Source organism: Haliaeetus leucocephalus, unplaced genomic scaffold (assembly GCF_000737465.1).
Source record: "Haliaeetus leucocephalus isolate CR32 unplaced genomic scaffold, Haliaeetus_leucocephalus-4.0 Scaffold140, whole genome shotgun sequence".
NCBI lineage: Eukaryota > Metazoa > Chordata > Aves > Accipitriformes > Accipitridae > Haliaeetus > Haliaeetus leucocephalus.
The window spans coordinates 12,812,804-12,831,132 of NW_010972576.1; the positions used below are offsets into that span (position 1 = coordinate 12,812,804).

The 18,329-nt window shown below is 39.4% G+C and overlaps 1 protein-coding gene across 1 annotated transcript in view; it reads left to right on the top strand.

The window, feature by feature from the left end:
• The window catches only part of BANK1 (B-cell scaffold protein with ankyrin repeats 1), a 148,249-nt gene that overhangs the window by 121,050 nt on the left and 8,870 nt on the right, over window positions 1-18,329 (top strand). The window contains exons 9-12 of the mRNA XM_010561044.1: window positions 1,854-1,950; window positions 3,501-3,806; window positions 6,592-6,876; window positions 16,970-17,038. Of these exons, the coding sequence (XP_010559346.1) occupies window positions 1,854-1,950; window positions 3,501-3,806; window positions 6,592-6,876; window positions 16,970-17,038 (757 nt within the window). The remainder of the gene's footprint in view (window positions 1-1,853; window positions 1,951-3,500; window positions 3,807-6,591; window positions 6,877-16,969; window positions 17,039-18,329) is intronic.

Genomic DNA, 18,329 nt, shown 5'->3' on the forward strand with positions numbered 1-18,329 from the left:
TTCCTTCAGCTGAGAAATATCTATGCCAAAGAAGAAAATCAGAAAGTGCCATTTGTTTCCTCCACTTACCCTTTTGACCTCATTCTGTCAACTATATATCCATGCATACTTCATGTTTGCAAAGATAAAAGTTAACACCTTGAAAGAATTTCTCTGGTGTGTTACTCCACTGTAATAGCAGGAGCACTTAATACATGTAGAGCTCTGCTTGCTTGATTTCTTCTGCACACATCCTCTGTTCACAGGAGAAATACAGAACTTATCAGAAGACCTTTCTTTTCCCCCGACTGTACAGTTACATTTAGCACATGTGGGCCTAAATCTTTTGAAAATAAATATTCTAAAAAGCTCAAACTTCAGGGCTTTTAAGAGGTATCCTGTTTCTGTGAAGTATAGAGGAACCAGATAAATGATGAGGAAGTTCAAGCAAAACAGAGGATTCTCTCACTGATGTGCACATTATATGGGCATAGAAGACAGAGATTAATACTTTATTGTTGGAGGCAAGTATAGCTTTGTGGAGACCCAGGCATATTCTTAGAGCAGCAAAGGAAAGCAGGCCAGGGAGGCACCTGATGTGCACGGTCTGATGGCTGCACTGTCTTAAGACTGCTATTCATGAGATGGCTGTGTACAAGAGCAGCAGGGAAGAAGGCATTCTCAATTCCCCAGAAAAACGCAGTATTTCTCCTTTCACATAGTGACAACTCTGTCGCCGAGACTGTGGCTGTGGGTGCCAGAAGGTGGCAGGGTACTAGGAACAAACTTCTTGAGTCTGGCACAAGCTCATGGGAATCGATTTCTGCGTCATGCAGAAGGGTGTATTTTAATCTGCTTGTAATCTGTCCTTTAATCTGCTTGTAATTAACCTTGCAAATTGGATGATATATGGACTCTGCTGTTTCCCTACCTGCTTTGGGGTTGGTGTATTCAAACCCCCAGAGTTAATGTTTTGTGATTCAAAATTCCTGAATAATTATTGAGGGCGTCTTTGTGCCTGTGCAGGATAGTTTCATATTACACTCATATGAGAATCAAGGTCCTGCTGGGTTCCTTGAAAAAAAACTGTCACCTTTTGAAATTCTAGTTGTTTCTGAAAATCAGCAATTGACAAGTGTGTTGTGTATTTTAAGACAACAGAACTGTCTGTAGTCGTGTTACAAGTTTGCTGTTAGTGGCTTTGGGTTTGTACCTCTTCTGCTTGAAGAAATACATTGATAGCGTTTTAGAGAACCGATTGTTCTGACCCTCCTGAGGCTGATTTGGAATAGCGCTGTGTGAATGTAACAGCTTTCTAGAGGAACAAGAAACAATGCTTTGCCACATTTGGGCACTGAGGTAGAACTGCTAACATGCTTTGCAGTCCCATTTCTGGTTTTTCAGTGCACATGCGGCTGTTGGTACCAACCACTAGGATACAGGAACTGTTTGTAATGAGCTCTCCAGAGATTTCTTGCACTCTGTGCACCCTTGAGCTATTCAGTGATGTCCTATAGACTTTGTTTTTCTGTTACTGATCTTTCTCATTACCTATGAGCATTTCACAGTTGGGAGCAGAGTTGGGAACTGTCTGGACAGCCCAGCACAGTGCTAAGGAAGGATCAATTAGCTTCAATCCTTGCTGTGCAAACTTGGATGTCGCTTCATGACAGAACCTTATGTCCTTTATATGTACTCAAATTATACACGTTCCTTTTGCCTATAGTACATATACCACTACATAGTTGTAAATGTATGATGTTTCTGTCTCCACTTTCCCTTTAGTAGAATGTTGAATATTATATCAATAGCAGAGTGTGAAGGTAGGAGATGATGTCACCAAAACAAATGTTCTCCTTTATTTTTCTTTCTAGATTAACACAGCAGATAATTTCACCAATAGCAAGGAGGAAGCAGAAGACGATGACACTTACATGCTTATGTTAGACTCAGAAACTCAACCAGCCGAGAGTAAGTCATGTTGTTAGACAGCTTTATCGATAACAAAGCATGTACTGTATTAAGTGAGTGGGATTGTGGACAAACAGTGGGGGCAAATTATTTTAATACTTTCAATTTCCACATGTTACTGCAACTTCCAGGGAGGGCAGGTGTCCGAGGAGAAAGGGAAAGGCAGGTGAGGGATTCAGTCATGATAACAAAGTCATCGCTCAGTAAGACAGACCTCAGTGCAACCACCCCTCCTGGTAAATTCTGGAAATTTTTGATCTCTGCTCTGAATCTAAAAATCAGATGAATTCTCCAAGTTCTCAGAGAACAGCCTTCATGTAAGGGGAAGCACCACCTACAGGTGCAGCCAACTCCTGTGTGGAGGCATAGATAGTACACATTTTGCAGCTTGATGTTTGTACATCTAAGCATAGATTGATGACAAGCTTGTTGATAATCTGTGTGGTCATATGCATTCCCCTTGAAAACTGCAAATTAAGTTGCTTGTTTGCGTTTACTGATGGCATATATTTTGCATATGTTTTACAGTATCATGGATCTATAAAGCTAAACTTTATCCTGTTTCTATCTTATCTGTTTGTTGACAATTTTACTGTTTCAACTGTCTCATATTCTGTATGAAAAGGATGTTTCTTATTTGCTAAGTTTAAACCGATTGTTTTAGGACTTCTAGGTAGATGATAGACACTGTGAAAATGTGAGCTAGAAACCTGGTTAGCCCTGATACGTTTTCACTGTCTGTGTCACACTGTATATGGGAACACCTTTAGGGTGGACACATGGAAGAACACAGATTGTAACAGCTGGCCATGTTAGCCAGCTAAATGCCCTAATGTCCCATTCGAATCAGTGGTGAAAGGCATCACCAAAGGATAACTCAGAATGGAAACGTACCTCAAGGGCTCACTATTACCTGCTACGCATTAACTGTAAGTCTGTTGACAGACTTGTATAGTTTACTGTTACATTACTGAGGTTGATGACCCAAATCTTGATGCTGTACACAGTGATTAAAATGTACACTTTCACATCCCTCCACTATATTCTTGTTCTGTGGTCCATGGGCCACCAAAGACAGAAGAGCTCCATTTCCACAGGAGTACAGCCATGCCTCCCGGGGCAATGTTTATTTCATTTTAGACAGATTTAAATAAGCACCCAAACCCCATTGTATAAAAACAAGTTACACAGCTGTGTGAGCTACGGCTTTATTTTACTAAGGGTTGCACTGTGCTGCATTGAAGTTCAAGTAATACAAATTATGGAGGCAAGGTAAGTGTGTGTGATTTCATTCTGACAGCAACTCTAGAGAAGTTTAACATTGCATGCACGAAGATGGTGTGTATCAGAGTAGCAAGATACAATAAAAACTTCCACTGTTGTTTTGGTAAATATTTAAAAAGCTGTTCACTGACAGTATGTATTTGACAGCTTTCCTGCTGTATCAGTTCATAAAAGTTTTATTAGCCATTGTGTTGCTTCTGTGGGAATCCTTGAAACAGGAAATGTTTCCAGATGGCAAATTTTAAATAAAATAATGCATTCTTCAGCATTAAAAGCCAAGCAGAACCCAGGAGATCAATATGGAATTGGATCAAGATGCCAACAAGAAGCTGAGGCAGATGAGGAAAGGAAAGATGATGTAGAAGACAGCAGAGAGGAGACAGAACATGAAGATCAAGAAGAGGAAGATTCATACAGCTTTCACAACAGTCCTGACAATTTGTATGCCAGCATACCTGATGATCTCAAAGAGAACAGAAGAGACTGCTTTTTCTGTAAGAGGCCATCCCCTCCTCCCCCTCGAAATCTGCCTGGCATCCTAAGACAGGAAAATCTGTACGATTTATCACAAGGTACGATCTTGGGAGGAAAATAACCCCAGATACAAACATGTGCAAGTGCAGACTAGGTGCTGCTGTAGAGATTATGTATGACCACTTCTTCTAACAGCAGTTAGAAGAATTAGGGTGGTATGGCCCTAATTCTGCAAAGCAAGCATGTGCATATGAACTTTGCTGCATCAAGATACTCGTGACCAGGTATGTCAGCTAATACTGTGGTATGGGCTGCTGAGTTCAGGTTTCAGGTTTTCCTCACTCTGCCCATCTCGGAGAGCTGCCAGATAATACGTTACGCATTGGATTTACAAGAGAGGCTTGAAACAAAAGATTGAGTTTTTATTTTTGTCAAGTTGACTTAAGTATTTACCATTTAAAAATACTAAGTACTATCGTGATTTAACACAGGTTGGAATTCCACAGGTAAAATTAATAGAACATGACTGTGCGGATGAAGTAACACAGTATTTTACTACCTTTTAGCCAATGTTGTGCTTAGAAATAAAAAGGTATATTTTGTTGCAGATGGAAAAGAGAGGGAGAAATTGTGACCTTTAATGAAATGCTTTACCTTTTTTTTTTTATTATTTTTATTAATACTTCTGCCCCAGAGTAAAAAACTAAAATTCAGTGTTCTAGTTTGGCTCAAGTGATGAGAAGCCCAAAATACTATTTGCATCTGTTTCAGAAGGGACGATTATAATTTTTTCTTATTGGGAAAAATAAGTCTGCAAAAGAATCCAAGCCTAAATACCAGTCTTAAATAGTCACATAGGGAAAAAAAACCTTCTTATTTGTCATGGACACTGCTGAATAAGTGTACAGAAATTCCTTCTCAGTTTCTCCACTGCTTGTTACTGTTAACTCTGTTTTTAAATGTGGCATAACCTATTAAAGTCTTAAATTACCATCACCAAGCATTCTGAAGTTCACATAAGTAAATAGAAATAGTTTTCTAGCCTTATAGCCTGCTATAGATAGGTTTTCATCCTGTTTTCTGCTGTGAAAGAAAAAGCTGGCTATATGCGGGAAGTCATAGGTGGCTTCTAAGAGAAAGAAGGGCAGAAAAAAATTAATGTTAAAGATGCATTTCACTTCCCATGAAATACTCAACTGCAGCTATATGTGTGCATAAATGAGGGGTCAGGTTTGGCATACAGGATTTCTGAGTGTAGGTTTGATATAGATGCCTGTCTTGGAATAGCTTTCTGTGACCCTCTCTGCCAAATGGGAGTTGTCCGTATGTGGGTACCAGCAGAGCAAGTTTCTCAGCTAGGTAGTGTCCTGTGCTGATAAGGCAGAGTTTGTCTAACAGTGCTCCTGTGTGAATAGTTAATTTTAAAACATGCTGCGAATTTTCCTGAAGTGTTAGCCTTGGTTTCATCACTGGGGAATGGGGTGGGGGGGTATCAGAATTCCTCTAAAAGAGGATGATGCTTGCTTTCAAAGAGGAGCTCTAATGAGTCCTTGCTACCTATTTTCAGTCAGCCACTTGCTTTAGGTGTTGCTGCGGAATACTTAAAAGGCAAGTCCCCTCTTCTTGCAGTCTTTGTTTTGGCAGTGGCATGAGAGTGCCCCCTGTGGGAGTTAAAAGAAAGAATATCCTACAGAGAAAGAAACAGAACTTTTACAGTGACACGGAAACAACATATTTTTCGTAGTAAATATGGCAGGTGTTTTAATCCCACTTCTTGTTTTAAGATGTTTTTATATCTTAGCCAGAATACATGTTGATAGTACATATTAATAATACATCCCATTTATAAATGTATCCCACTTACAAAGATTGATTAGCTCCTCTGAACCCATAAACAGATAAAACAATTCTTTAAATAGCAGCCAAAGGATTGAAAACACCAGTAGTGACCACAGCCTGCTTTAGCAAATACACATGTACAGGCAGGAGATTATAACACAAGTAAAACACAACTCAGTACAAGAATTCCAGGCAGGTCTACTGTTTTTGCAGGAAAGATGGCTAATCAGCACAAGGAAGTTATAAAAGTTTATGGAAACACCAGCCTCAGTAACAGCTTCTAACTCTTAGCAGTTTGTGGGAGTTTTAAAGACAAATCAAAACAAACCCAGGCACCAGGAAACTCATTGATTCCTTTTAATGCTGTAAAATGTAAAAGCTAAAGGAAAGCAAGTTCTGAGTAGTTGTACTATGAAATACATGAAATATAGCAAGTACAGAGAGACAGGGAAATTGGGGGGGGGGGGGTAGATTATAAGAGGTCATAATTTTCATCTACGCTGTAAGGGGCTTTTTAGATTTTTTTTCACCTTGTCCTACAGTTTATCTTAGTAAAGCCCTCATAACCAAGTGGGACACTGAAGATGTAGGAAAGACAAAACCCAATGTTTTCTAAAATAAGTTTCAATTCTTAAGTAGTTGTTGCAACAGCTAACAAATAGCCTGATTTTCCAAAATGCCAAGGGCCACAGGTACCACTTACTTGGCTTCACCATTAAAGAACATGTTTGTGTGACTCTTGTGGGAGCAACTGGGGCACTCAGTATTTCTTTTAAATAAGCCCATCTATTTTGCGGCTAATAGCTAAGCATCTATTTTTGATAATCTGATGTGAAATCATGAGGAGGCCCTGAAGTTGGAATTATTCCTTTGGGACATCCTCTCTACTGACTTAGATGATCAGAAGCCTCTGAAAATCAGAGTGCTTTAGTTTAGAAGTGAAATTAGGTCTCTGAGTTATTTTAGGAAACTCTAAAGCTTTAAGTTAAGTCCTAATCTCCTTTCCTTACCCCATATATGGAACACAATTCCTCACTTTTTCAGAGAGGAATTTTGTGGAGGACAGAAGTGAAAGGGTACGTGGTGATGGACTCATAACTTCATGCTACAGAGAAGAGCAAGATATATGCAAGGGAGACAGCGAGGAGGAACACCCATACACTTTTATGAATGTGGATGAATCTGTGTACGATTTCATACTGGCTGAGGAAGAGGAGGAGGAGAAAAGGCAAGAACACAGGTCTTTTATCATGAACAGGCCGCCAGCCCCTGCCCCTCGTCCCATGTGTTCGCCGATCAGAGAGGAGAACACTCCCTATATAGTACAAGGTTAGTGCTGCTGCTTTGTAAATATTTGCTAGTAGAATATAGATGTGTCTCTTCTATTTGATGAATAATATTTTTTAAAAGACTAAGATCCTTGTTCAGTTACTTTCAAACCAACAAATTGATTGATTCAGTCAACCTATTCTCACCTCTCAAATGAGCTGAGAACATCTCTGACTAATGTTAATTTTCAATTTACATCTCGGATAGCATAACTTCTTTGGTTTAATTTTACAAAAATTATGACAATATGATGGAAAACTAAGAATCACTGGGCTAGCTGTGAGTGTGTTTTAACGGTGCAATAAAGAATGTGCTATTTGAATCACCTTTCAGTTTCTTTATCAAAATGTTTTTACATAATTCTAAGAGAGAGATTTTAGCCATATTTTATTTTTTCTGATGAGAACAGTAGGGAGAAATGCCTGTGTGAGAACTCCTCTTTCAAATATCCTTTCTGCAATGTAAGATGCTAGAAATGGCCACCTGAGGAAGGATTATGTCCTTTTACCATTTCTGTGAAAACTGGGGCACCTTTTTGAGCTTATTCATGGAAGCATAAGGCTGGAAGAGATTTCAGGTATCTTGTAGTCCAATTCAGACTGAAGCCAAATTTCAAAATAACAAAAGGAATTTCTGTGAACCTACTGCAGAGATCTCTGTTGTAAGCCCCAAAATCCATACTGCCTGCATTTCCAGCCCCCTTTACCAAAACCTGCCAATGTGTAAGAATATGCATAAGAATAAATGGTAGAAAACCAGGTTGAGAAAGGACACCAGTAGATTGCTTACTCCATCCAGCGCATGTTTTGCACTAAAACAGGATTAATACTACCCAAGTCATCCTACCAAATACAGAGAAGCACCTCTTTTTTCATGCCTATTTCAGTCAGTGATCTATTTTATTCTTCCTAGCTAGCTCTCTTCCTCCAGGCTGTGTAACTCCAGGTGAGGGCCAGAATGCATGGGCTAACGCGTTCATGGTTTAGTTGCTCTTTCTTCAGCATGTTCAGAAGGTATAAGGATGAATCATTACAGTAGTTAAGGTGTAATCCAAGAATGGATGTGTATAGGGGGCCTGTTACAACTACAAAAGTCCTGAAATGGCTGCTTTTACTGAGAGCTAGAGCAATGTCTCAAATCTTGGTCTTCTATCATCATAGATAGGCCAGTGACTTAAAAACCCTTACTGTGAAGACGTGTTATTTGGGAGATCGCTTTTACTGTCTTTTATTGCACTAGAGTGTTCCTGCTTTGTCTACCCTAACTGTTCACTAAGGAAGAGACTATCAGAGGAACTGCTTTGATGGGACTGTAGTTCTTTTACGCCATATATATATATATATATATATATATATATATATACATACACATACACCCCCAAGGTTTTTAGCTTTGCTTTTAAAAGCAGGTAGTGGTAGACAAATTAGTTTCCTGTTGTTCTGTGAAATTAGCCTCTGGCTCAAGTTCATTTACTTATACAATACATGAGAAAAGTGGAAGTGCTCCAAGAAAGCTTCAGTTGACCACTCGGGCCTCTGTTTCACCTGGCCGTCCTGCTAGTTCCAGATCTGGAGTTTCTCACTCTCTTGTTTTCTGCAGGGATTCCTAAGATAGATAGTGAAATTTTAGACAGAAGTGATGTATCTTCAGCGGAGAGATTTTTCTTGCTACTTGAATTGGCAATTTTTGTCCTTCTCCACAGTGGTTAAAAAATTCTTCATCTAGTCCAACAATATCCCAGTTTCCAGTTTATTGTATTAAAACTGCTAATAATTGGAAAAAAAGATTGTTTGGGCTGTAAGAACCAGCAAATTTCATTCCAGTCCATCATTAAAATCTGCATGTGTTTGCAGCCATTGCTTTATAATTTAATCTAATCAGTGTAAAATAAAATTACTCTGGCTACTGCATATACACATTTTTCATCCCTCAAGTAAATTGATGATAGTTTCAGGTTTTATTTCCATATATTATTTTTAAAGGAGTGTTGCAGAAGCTGCGAAGTCAAATAATCAGAAAGTTGGAATTGAGGTAGTTTTGCTGGTTTACTTCTTCCTCCCTGCCACACACATTACAATACAGTCCTTAAGTATATAGCCATGTGCTGCTATTTATCGCAGTTATGTTGTTTCATCTAGTGTTTAAAGTGGGTGAGCATAAGATGCAAAACTCTTAAGTGTTTTTCATTCCCATTTTGGTTTAAAATATAATTTGTGCCTGCCCTAGGTCTAATGTGTTGTTTCAGACCCTCCTGTAATAAACCCTTTGATTTGTTCTGTATCCCATCTGCATCTGTTTGGATGCCCAATAATGGAGTAACTGAGATGCTATTCTTGAGATAAACAGCATTGTATAATACTTCACTTATTCAAAGTAGAGATCCCGTTGATTTTGGTGGCCACTACGAGTGCTCAGAACTTCAAATTAAATCATTAGTGTGACTAGTCAGCACCCTAATGTCAGGGATTCACGAGCCTGATTGTTGGCTTAAATGACTTGTCTGGGGTTACGCTGGGGCTTTGTTAGAGAGAGAAATCCTGTTCGCAGAGCAACTTTTAGTTACTTAACTGAGGCATCCTTCCCTTCTCTGTATTCTCTCTCTATTCACTAAATACCTTTTAACTTCTAAAACAAATTAAATAATATTCCTGTAAGAAACAGGTTGTATTCACTGCACAGTTCTGGTTGATCTTCAGTGTGTTGATCTACTGGTGTTCAGTAAGACACAGGTCCTATGGGAAAAAGAGGATTAGAGAATGGCGTATGATGCAGAGAGGAGGGCTGTGTTAAGGGTACACAGTCACCTACAACTGGATTCCCATGTATTTTGGGAGTTCATGGAAAGAACAAGCTTCATGCCCTGAGGATTGCAGGAGCTGTTGTGATAGTGCCATGCAGAGATGCAAGAGGAGGATTTCTTTTTGCCCTTTATGTACTCACAGAGGTGTTGGAAAATTATGAGCTCATTTATTGGCAAAAAAAAAAAAAGTGTAAGCATTGCATAGCAGAAATGGCTTTTGCATCTTGGATTGTGTGCTGGTGCTTCCTTTTTAATTCATTTTTTGTATCCATCAGAACAAATCCAAGTGGCTGAATTCCCCTGAGGGCTTTCACCACACCTTGAAGTCCAAGAAGTTACAAAAGAGTATCTTCTCCTTTAAGCAAAAGTGGTGGTGTTTCCATGAGAATAGCAGCAAAGAAAGCGAGCAAATAGCCCTCTTTGTAATAAGTAGCTTTCAAATACATGGAAGCTGAAGTTTACACAAGGCAGAAAGCCTGCTCCTTGCAGATTACCACTTGGTGCTCTGCCGAATAGGGTAGTGGAACTGTTGATCGATAGAAGACAAACATGGAACTTCACAAGCCCATTTTTAGAGTCTCTTTCACAGCAGGATCTACACTTCAAAACCTAGGCAGTAGACAGTGATGCAAGTTGTCATAACTGAACTACCGCAATTTACAGTTTGAGCAGCTGACCTGAATTTGCTGACAAATAAATTCTGGGAAAAATGAGTGAGTTGAAAGATTTAAAACATAAGTGTTCAAATCGCTTTTACTCAGTTTCATTTATTCTATTTTCAAATTTTAATGAACATGCAAACTACTGTATTGAACACTGCTAAATGTACTGCATCTTAACAAACAGAGAGTACATTTGTTCTTTAATTTAGACCACTGCAAGAATTCTGCCTTCTGTGTGAAAGGCTTATCAACCAATGGAGCTGCAAATTGGTGCCAAATAGCTTGTTGTCCAGATGGTGTGTACTCTTAGTGTGCTCCCTTTCCATTGCTCAAGCGCTTAGTATTCCTTTGTAGGTTATTTTGGTGTTTTTTCAATTGTGTGCTGCCAAATCAACTGTTAAATAAATGTATGAAGGTGTTGAGTTTTCCGTTCACAGTGCAATGTTAATGTTCCCTATTGATACCTGATTTGTTTGAGTTGGAAACCGAAGTCCCCAGTGTATTCTTATGACAGGTGCCTGAGTTTCTGTAATGCCTCCCTGCCACTTCTGAAGCCTGACCTACCAGGACTGCCTCAGGGCTTAAGGATTACATTACTGTCCTGGTTTGATCATTTGCCTCTTATCAGAGATCACCAGTATGAGAGGGGTTCTCTGCAGCAAGGACAGCTGTCCTACAACAGTATAAATAAAACTTCATATGCTGTAGCCTTTGTTCCTTTGCAGACCTCTCACAAATCCCTGAAGGAGTGCATTTCCACTCTGTGCACTGGAAATGTTTTACTATTGAAAGATAGCTGGCTGTGGGACTTCACACTAGGGTTAAAAGTGGAAAAATATGTCTCCCAGTTACTATCCAGAAGAGAACAGCATTCTCATTGCTCATCAAAATCACAGGATACGCAGAAAAAGTAGCAGCCAGTGGATATTTTTAGGGAGGCAGAACATTTCATGTACAAAATTGACAACATCAACCCAAATGAAATGAAAAAACAAAATCCAGACCAGAACAGTTAGTGTCTTGAAAACTTATCAGGCTGATTACTGGGAACTATAGTGATCGCATCCTGAGTTAGTAATTCTTATTATGCAGATTGTTTAAATGCTCTAAAGCAGGGGTTCCCAAAGTGAAGCTGCGAAGCCCACACAAACTGCAAAACATTTATGTCCACAGAGGGATTTTTTAGTACTTTTAGTACTTTTCCTACAGTGAGTATAAAGTACTGCACTGCAGATGAATTTCATTATGTATCTCCAACTTAAGGGTGTTTCTCCATGAATAAAATACTAGCAACCACTGTTCAGCTGTCTTGGAGCACTTACAGACCTGAGTGGGAAGTGGTATACTGGCTTCATCCACTGTGTTCATTCAGTCAGATTTTTTGCTATCTTAGCTTTCGTAGATTGAACATGTACTGAATAAGGTGCACAGAGAGAAAATATTTATAGGATGCTGCCTGGTTGAAAAGCAAACTTCTAAATAGCATATTTCTGGTAAAGCCAGATATAGAGTCTTCCCCTTTTTGCTTTTCTCTACTGAAGAAAAATGGGACTGCAGAAGTATATTGAGGTTTTACATGCTGGAGCAAATATTCTTCAGTATATCGCCAGAGTCCTTCCAACTTCCGTGATCCACTAAGTTACATTTCTGACAAGAGCAACAGTGGGAGAGTTCTCTTCATTGTGTATGGTACAGCAAGTACATTGACACCGCTTTCTGAATGGCGTCTTAAACTAAGCACCAGTACCTATTCTCACTCACTCTTTACCCCTTCCGTAAGAAGAGGTTCTGGTATTACTTTAATGTCGTGCCTCAGTGTAGGGGAGTCGTCTCTGCGTAGTCTCCTGAGGTCCCTCCCTGGCCAATGTTGCTGGGATTCTAACAGATTTGAGCTCATATTTGACACACTCAGAATCTCACTGCAAATTGGGAAGAGAATTGCTGGTGAGCATGTTTATTTTTGGATTAATGTTTTCACATTGTCATTACACTGTGATTCTTTTTAAAGTCATTTTACTTTTGATCTAAGAAAACTGACTAATTATGTGGCTGTGGAAGGTAGAGGCTGACAACAGCCTGTATAAGTTGTGATGAGTGGATGTGATGTTGTAGCTGAAAAAACCAGGCAGCATGCATTACGTCACTGCAAGTAACAGAGCGGCACGGTAGTTTGATATTTCCGCAAGTGCATTTGACATCACCTAGTCTTTATTCTGATGAAATGACTGTTGTGTGTTCTCATAAATGTCTTGAGTGTCAGGCAGCACATTTAGAACAGATCAGAACTTCTGTACCAGTTTAGATGTGGTCACTGGTTTTCTCACACCAGCGCAGTTAAAACTGGCCAGTCTTTTCCCCCTTGCTTTCTGACAGCGTAAGTGCATGCAGACACCTGTGCTGCCATGACAGGACAGCTTCTGGGACTTGAGCCTTTGTTACCTGGCACAGCACAGCACAGCCATCCCTTCTCCGCAGTGCTTGGGCCTAGCTAGACCAGAGTCATGAGGCATGCTGATATGCTTTTGTTCTGTGCCCAGCTGTGTTGTCTCGGAAAAATAAAAAATGCCATACTGTTTACAGTGTCCCATTTCCTTAGTTGATATCATGTTATGAATCACTAGAATATTTTGTTTCATCTTAAATATGTGAAATATTTTGTATAAATTTTAGGAGTGGTCCTTAATCATTTCTCACAAAACTTACTGGTTAGCATTGCATTGATGACCTCTGTCTAGTCCTCATGCTGAGTGATGCTCAATGTGTTAGCAAACAAAACAGACAAAAGGAAAATGAGATCTAAAAAGATGTGAACAAACATCTGCAGAGTTCTCATCTCCTGAATAATAAGCATGATTCTACTATATTCCTTCCTTAGTATTCTTTGTGTATTTGTCATCCCTTGCTGTGCTACATCTAATTTACAACCTAATCCCTACCAGAAAAAGAACTTACAATTTTTATTTGCCTAGGTACTACACACACACAGTTTAAATGTTGAAATGTTTAAATAATGGGAAAAAAATGGAGTGGGCAAAGATAGGAGTCTCTCCCTGCTACATATCCCAACTAGCAATTCACCCCTCCTTCTCCATTCTTTCGTTAATCATGAGTTAATTGCGTGACAATTCTAAAATGAATGAAGCAAAAAACCTAAGAACAAGAAGGAAGCTTATAAACTCACTGTAATTTGCAACTGAGTTGAGATGTGTTAATAAGTGCGACCCCAGTTTATTAATTAATTTGCATTATCACTTAGCCTTGTGTTTCTGTTAAGACTTTGTTCCCCTGGATTTTAATTTTGAATGTTTCCTAAATAAAACATTTATGGCGATAGATAATTTTGTTTGGAACATCAGCTCAATGAAGCTGATGAATAAATGCATCTTGAATTTCCCTAAGCAAACTGAATTCAAATTAGGAATATTTACTGGTTGGTTTTTTTTTTTTCACTGTGTCTTTTCTCCTGTGTGTTTGTTCTGCTGAAAGCGTTGAGTAAGTAGATAAGTATTAGGTATGATTAGCTCACATATCCTTCCAGAGGGTAGGTTCATTGATTTAGCTTTATTTGAATCGCTAGTGTATAGTGGCAAACCATTGTTTGATTTTTAGGGGTAATGTTGCTAATACAGCAAATTAGTCAACAACCCTCATAGTTTAGATGGGTAAAGCAAAATGTAATTGATCATTGCCTCTTAACTGATATGAGTTGTCCTCTCTCATAATGTAACTCTTTCCATGTTTTGACTCCCTGTGTTTCTAATTATATCACTTCTTACTGGCCTATCACTAAGCAATTTTTGAAATGTCATAGTGCATCTACAATTCCTGACCATTATGGCTTTGTGCTAGAACCTCAATTAATTCTGAAAATCAAATTCCTGTTCTTTTTGTCAACCTGTAGCTATTGTAAAAAATTTCATTCTCTCTTTCTAGACCCTTTATACTCATCACAGTTTCTTGCACAGTGTGTGACTATAAAATACTCTTAGCCCTTCTATTTGTGGTGATAACCATGAAAATATTAACAACATTTCAAGCCTCATAAAATTGTTTACCTGCATGTGCAGACAGCCTGAAACAACATCTGTAGCTAGTCTGATTGAGATAAAAAAGGCAATTCAGAGTTCCTTGGATCCCACTCACTTTCCAAGCCTTCTGTTAGGGATTTTCCCAGAGTTCTGCATATTTGCCACAAAATATGTGTTTTGTCACACTTTCTAAATGTTGTTTCCTGGTTTCACGTCCTACTAGAAAATACTGCAGTAGTCTCTTACTCTCTGAGTTTGCTTTCCTGGAGAAATATTGAGGTTACATTACATTCTGAAAAAGCAATCTTACTACTTAGGACATAAAAATGTTGTTTAGGGCATGCAAGGAACTTCATCTGTGTCCTGTAGCAACTGAAGAGAGGAGAGGGAATAAAGTGGAATTATTAGTTCCCTCAGCCTCCTTTAATTCTGAGAAACTGAGCGAGAAGAAGAGATACATGGCAGACAAAAATTATATAGCATATATCAGGTTGGGACATTTAATTCATAGATTTTTGACCTACAAGCATCTATGGGTACTTTAGCCAGTCAGAATGTGATTAAAAATTCAAAAGGACTCTATTTCTGATCATACAGATATTACTGAAGGGTGCACATTAAGTAAAAAAAGCATAATAGAAGTACTGCAACTTTTTAATCAGATGATCTATGGCAGAGAGGCTCTGAACATATACAAATACATATCCTTCCTCAGTTGAAGGACTGAGGCATTCTGACACTTCAAAAAATTGCTATATTAATGTTGCTTTACTGAAGGAATATTCACTTTATCTTCCATAAGAAATAATGGAATGCATCCCTGTGCAAGATTACCTGTTTCTTTCATTCCACTAATGTATTCGAGCAGTTCATAAGTAATTAGAATGTGGGAATGAAAGAGTAAATTGCTGGAGTCTTCCCTAAATCTGTGGCAGTTGTACAGTGGTGTGTGCATACATCTTTCCAGGCATTCCAGAAACAGGAATTTGTTTTCATTGACCTCACCCACACTGAATACTTGCTGCCAACTAAAATCATTTCAGCAAGATGCGGCATGTAAAGTGGTTTTAACAATTTTACTTTGAACTGGAATAGTAATTCCATTTCTGATTACTCCAACACTGCAAAACTCAGCAGAAATTTCAAAGCCTATCAATTAAAGTGCTTTCCAATCAGGGACATTGTTGAGTATATCCCTTCTCCTCCTTATGCAGTAAAATTCAGCCTGCCTGCATTACCTCTGTGTTCTGGTTACTTTAATTTCTTCTTTAAAAAGAGAATACTATTTCAAGTATAGCAGAAAACTCTGCAACCATATTTAGCAGGATTCTTTGAGAATTACAGAGGATAGTATTACAAAAGTTAAAATCTACCAGTGTTAGGCTGAAGCTAGGGACATAACATCAGCAGATTGTGCTGCCTGTATAGTTCTTTTACTCTCCATTTAGCCTGAGAACATTTTAAGGAACATCAAGTCCTCAGCTGTTTTCATTCATCATCACTTCCATACAAGCCTACTCAGGAGTTAGCGTAAAGATTTTATTCTGCAGTGTAGAAAATATACCCTTAGGAATTGCTCCTTCCTCACCTCTGCATGTAGCATGCGCAGAGTTTAGATGTCACAGTGGTCTTGATCATCCGTTTTACAAGTTTTCCTGAGAGAAGTGGATGCATCGTACAAGGCAGCCTGAGCAGGCAGACAAAGAGCAAACCAAGGTCCACTGGGTTTCCCTGGTCAGCAGGAGCAAGAAGCCAGGACTCCAGAGTACCATGGAGAGCATGCCGGCTCTGCCGCTTGAGCAGAGCTCCCTTGTACTGGGCCTTGGTCCCCAAGCAAATATTTGCTCCATTGAACTGGCACATTTGCTCCATTGAACTGGCACATTTGCTGCATTACTTCATGGGAAGGAATTATTCTAGATTATCAGTTTGTTTAGCTAAAATCAGAACTGAGACTTAAGAGGGAAAGCCTGTATGGCATTAGCTAAGACAGAAACCAAGCAGTTCCTGCCTTCTGGGTTTTACGTATGCTGCCAGCAAAAATTTGACTGCAGAGTTTCAGGGCGTATCCAGACTGGCTGTATTCTCAGCACCTCACAGGAATAGGGATGATGGGCTACGCTAATGGAATAACTGATCGTGCTTTGCCATTTTTAGTGCTTGAATAAAGTAGACAAAAATATACACATACTCTCTCTTAAGCAGTGTCATTATTCTCACCTAGTACTATTGTGTTTTTCTGCCTTAGCTTTCCCCATAAAATAAGAAACAGGCTACAGTAAGTGTCTGTACCATGTGAAGAAGTCAGAGATCTAGCTGTTCCTTCTAAACAAGTAATATGTTAGTGTGATAAGTCTATTTTATTTTCTTCAAAGCTTCTTGTCGTGATATCTGTAATTTCAGTAATCCTGTCATTCTGTGCAACAGAACAATTTTTCAAGTAATTAACGTTAGACTGACAAGTGGGTTGAAAAGTACTCCTAGGCTAGAACCAGAAAATTATTCCAGCCTGCTTCCATGAGCTTCTTCCTTCATTCAGAATGTGTGATGGTTTTTTATTGCCATTTTTCACCAACTTCCTTATATTCTTGATTTTGTTGTAGTGTTTCAGCAAAAGACCACTCGAGTGCCCAGTGACAACAACAGGATGTACTGCAATGCCAGGAAGCCCGGTACAGAATTTAATTTAGCTCTTTAACTGCCTTGATGCTTTTCAGTGGAACTAGTAGAGATTTGCTGTGACTTGATTTTGACTGATTTAGCATCTATTTTCCCATATGTGATTTATATCCTTAATGGTATTGCAGCATTAAGAGAACAGATTAAAGAAAGAAAAATAAAAGTTACAGTCCTGTGGGAAAGATTTGTAGAGTCAGAGTTACTTTACACTTTTCTGTTTCCTTTCTCCATTGTGATTAAAACCAAGAAAAGGAAGGACAGGAGGGCTCAGCCGTGCACTAATTCCAGCCATGGAAAGACAGCAGTGTGGGGAGCAACAGTTCTTTCCTGGGTACCCCAAGATCCTTGTAAAATTAATTACTTGTGGCAGTCCAGTTGTTACTTGACTTGTAGCACATCAAAATGTTGCTACCATAAACTCCATTAATGGTACCCTGAAATAATGAACAATATTGTGTACAAAATGAATGAACACTGAGCGAAGATTTTTCTTCCCTCTTCTGTTAACAAGTAGCAGGATGGGATTAAAGCACATAGAGCAGTACATAATCACCTATTTATTTTTGTAGTGGGGAACTGCAGTCTCCAGTGCTACTGACATTACTTTTCATGAATGCTAAGCCACTTAGGAAAAGAATACAGGACATTCTAGATCTTACTATGTTGGGATATTGGTAGCATACCTCTGCAAACCAACCTAGTGGCCTTCAGTGATGGAGTGACTACATCAAGGGACAAGGGAAGAGCTATGGATGTCATGTATCTGGACTTCTGTAAGACCTTTGACATAGTCCCCCACAACATCCTTCTCTCTACATTGGAGAGATATGGATTTGATGGGTGGACTGTTTGGTGGATGAGGAATCGGTTGGATGGTCACGTGGTCAACAGCTCAATGTCCACATGGAGGTTGGTGACAAGTGGTGTCCCTCAGGGGGTCCACACCAGGTCTTGCACCAGGGTCAGGGCAACCTCCGGTATCAATACAGACGGGGGGATGAAGGGATTGAGAGCAGCCCTGAGGAGAAGGACTTGGGGGTGCTGGTGGATGAAGAAGCTGGACATGAGCCAGCATTGTGCACTCACAGCCCAGAAAGCCAACCACATCCTGGGCTGCATCAAAAGAAGTGTGGCCAGCAGGTCAGAGGAGGCGATTCTGCCCCTCTGTTCTGCTCTGGTGAGACCCCACCTGGAGTGCTGCGTTCAGCTCTGGGGTCCTCAGCACAGGAAGGACATGGACTTGTTGGAGCAGGTCCAGAGGAGGGCCACAAAAATGATCAGAGG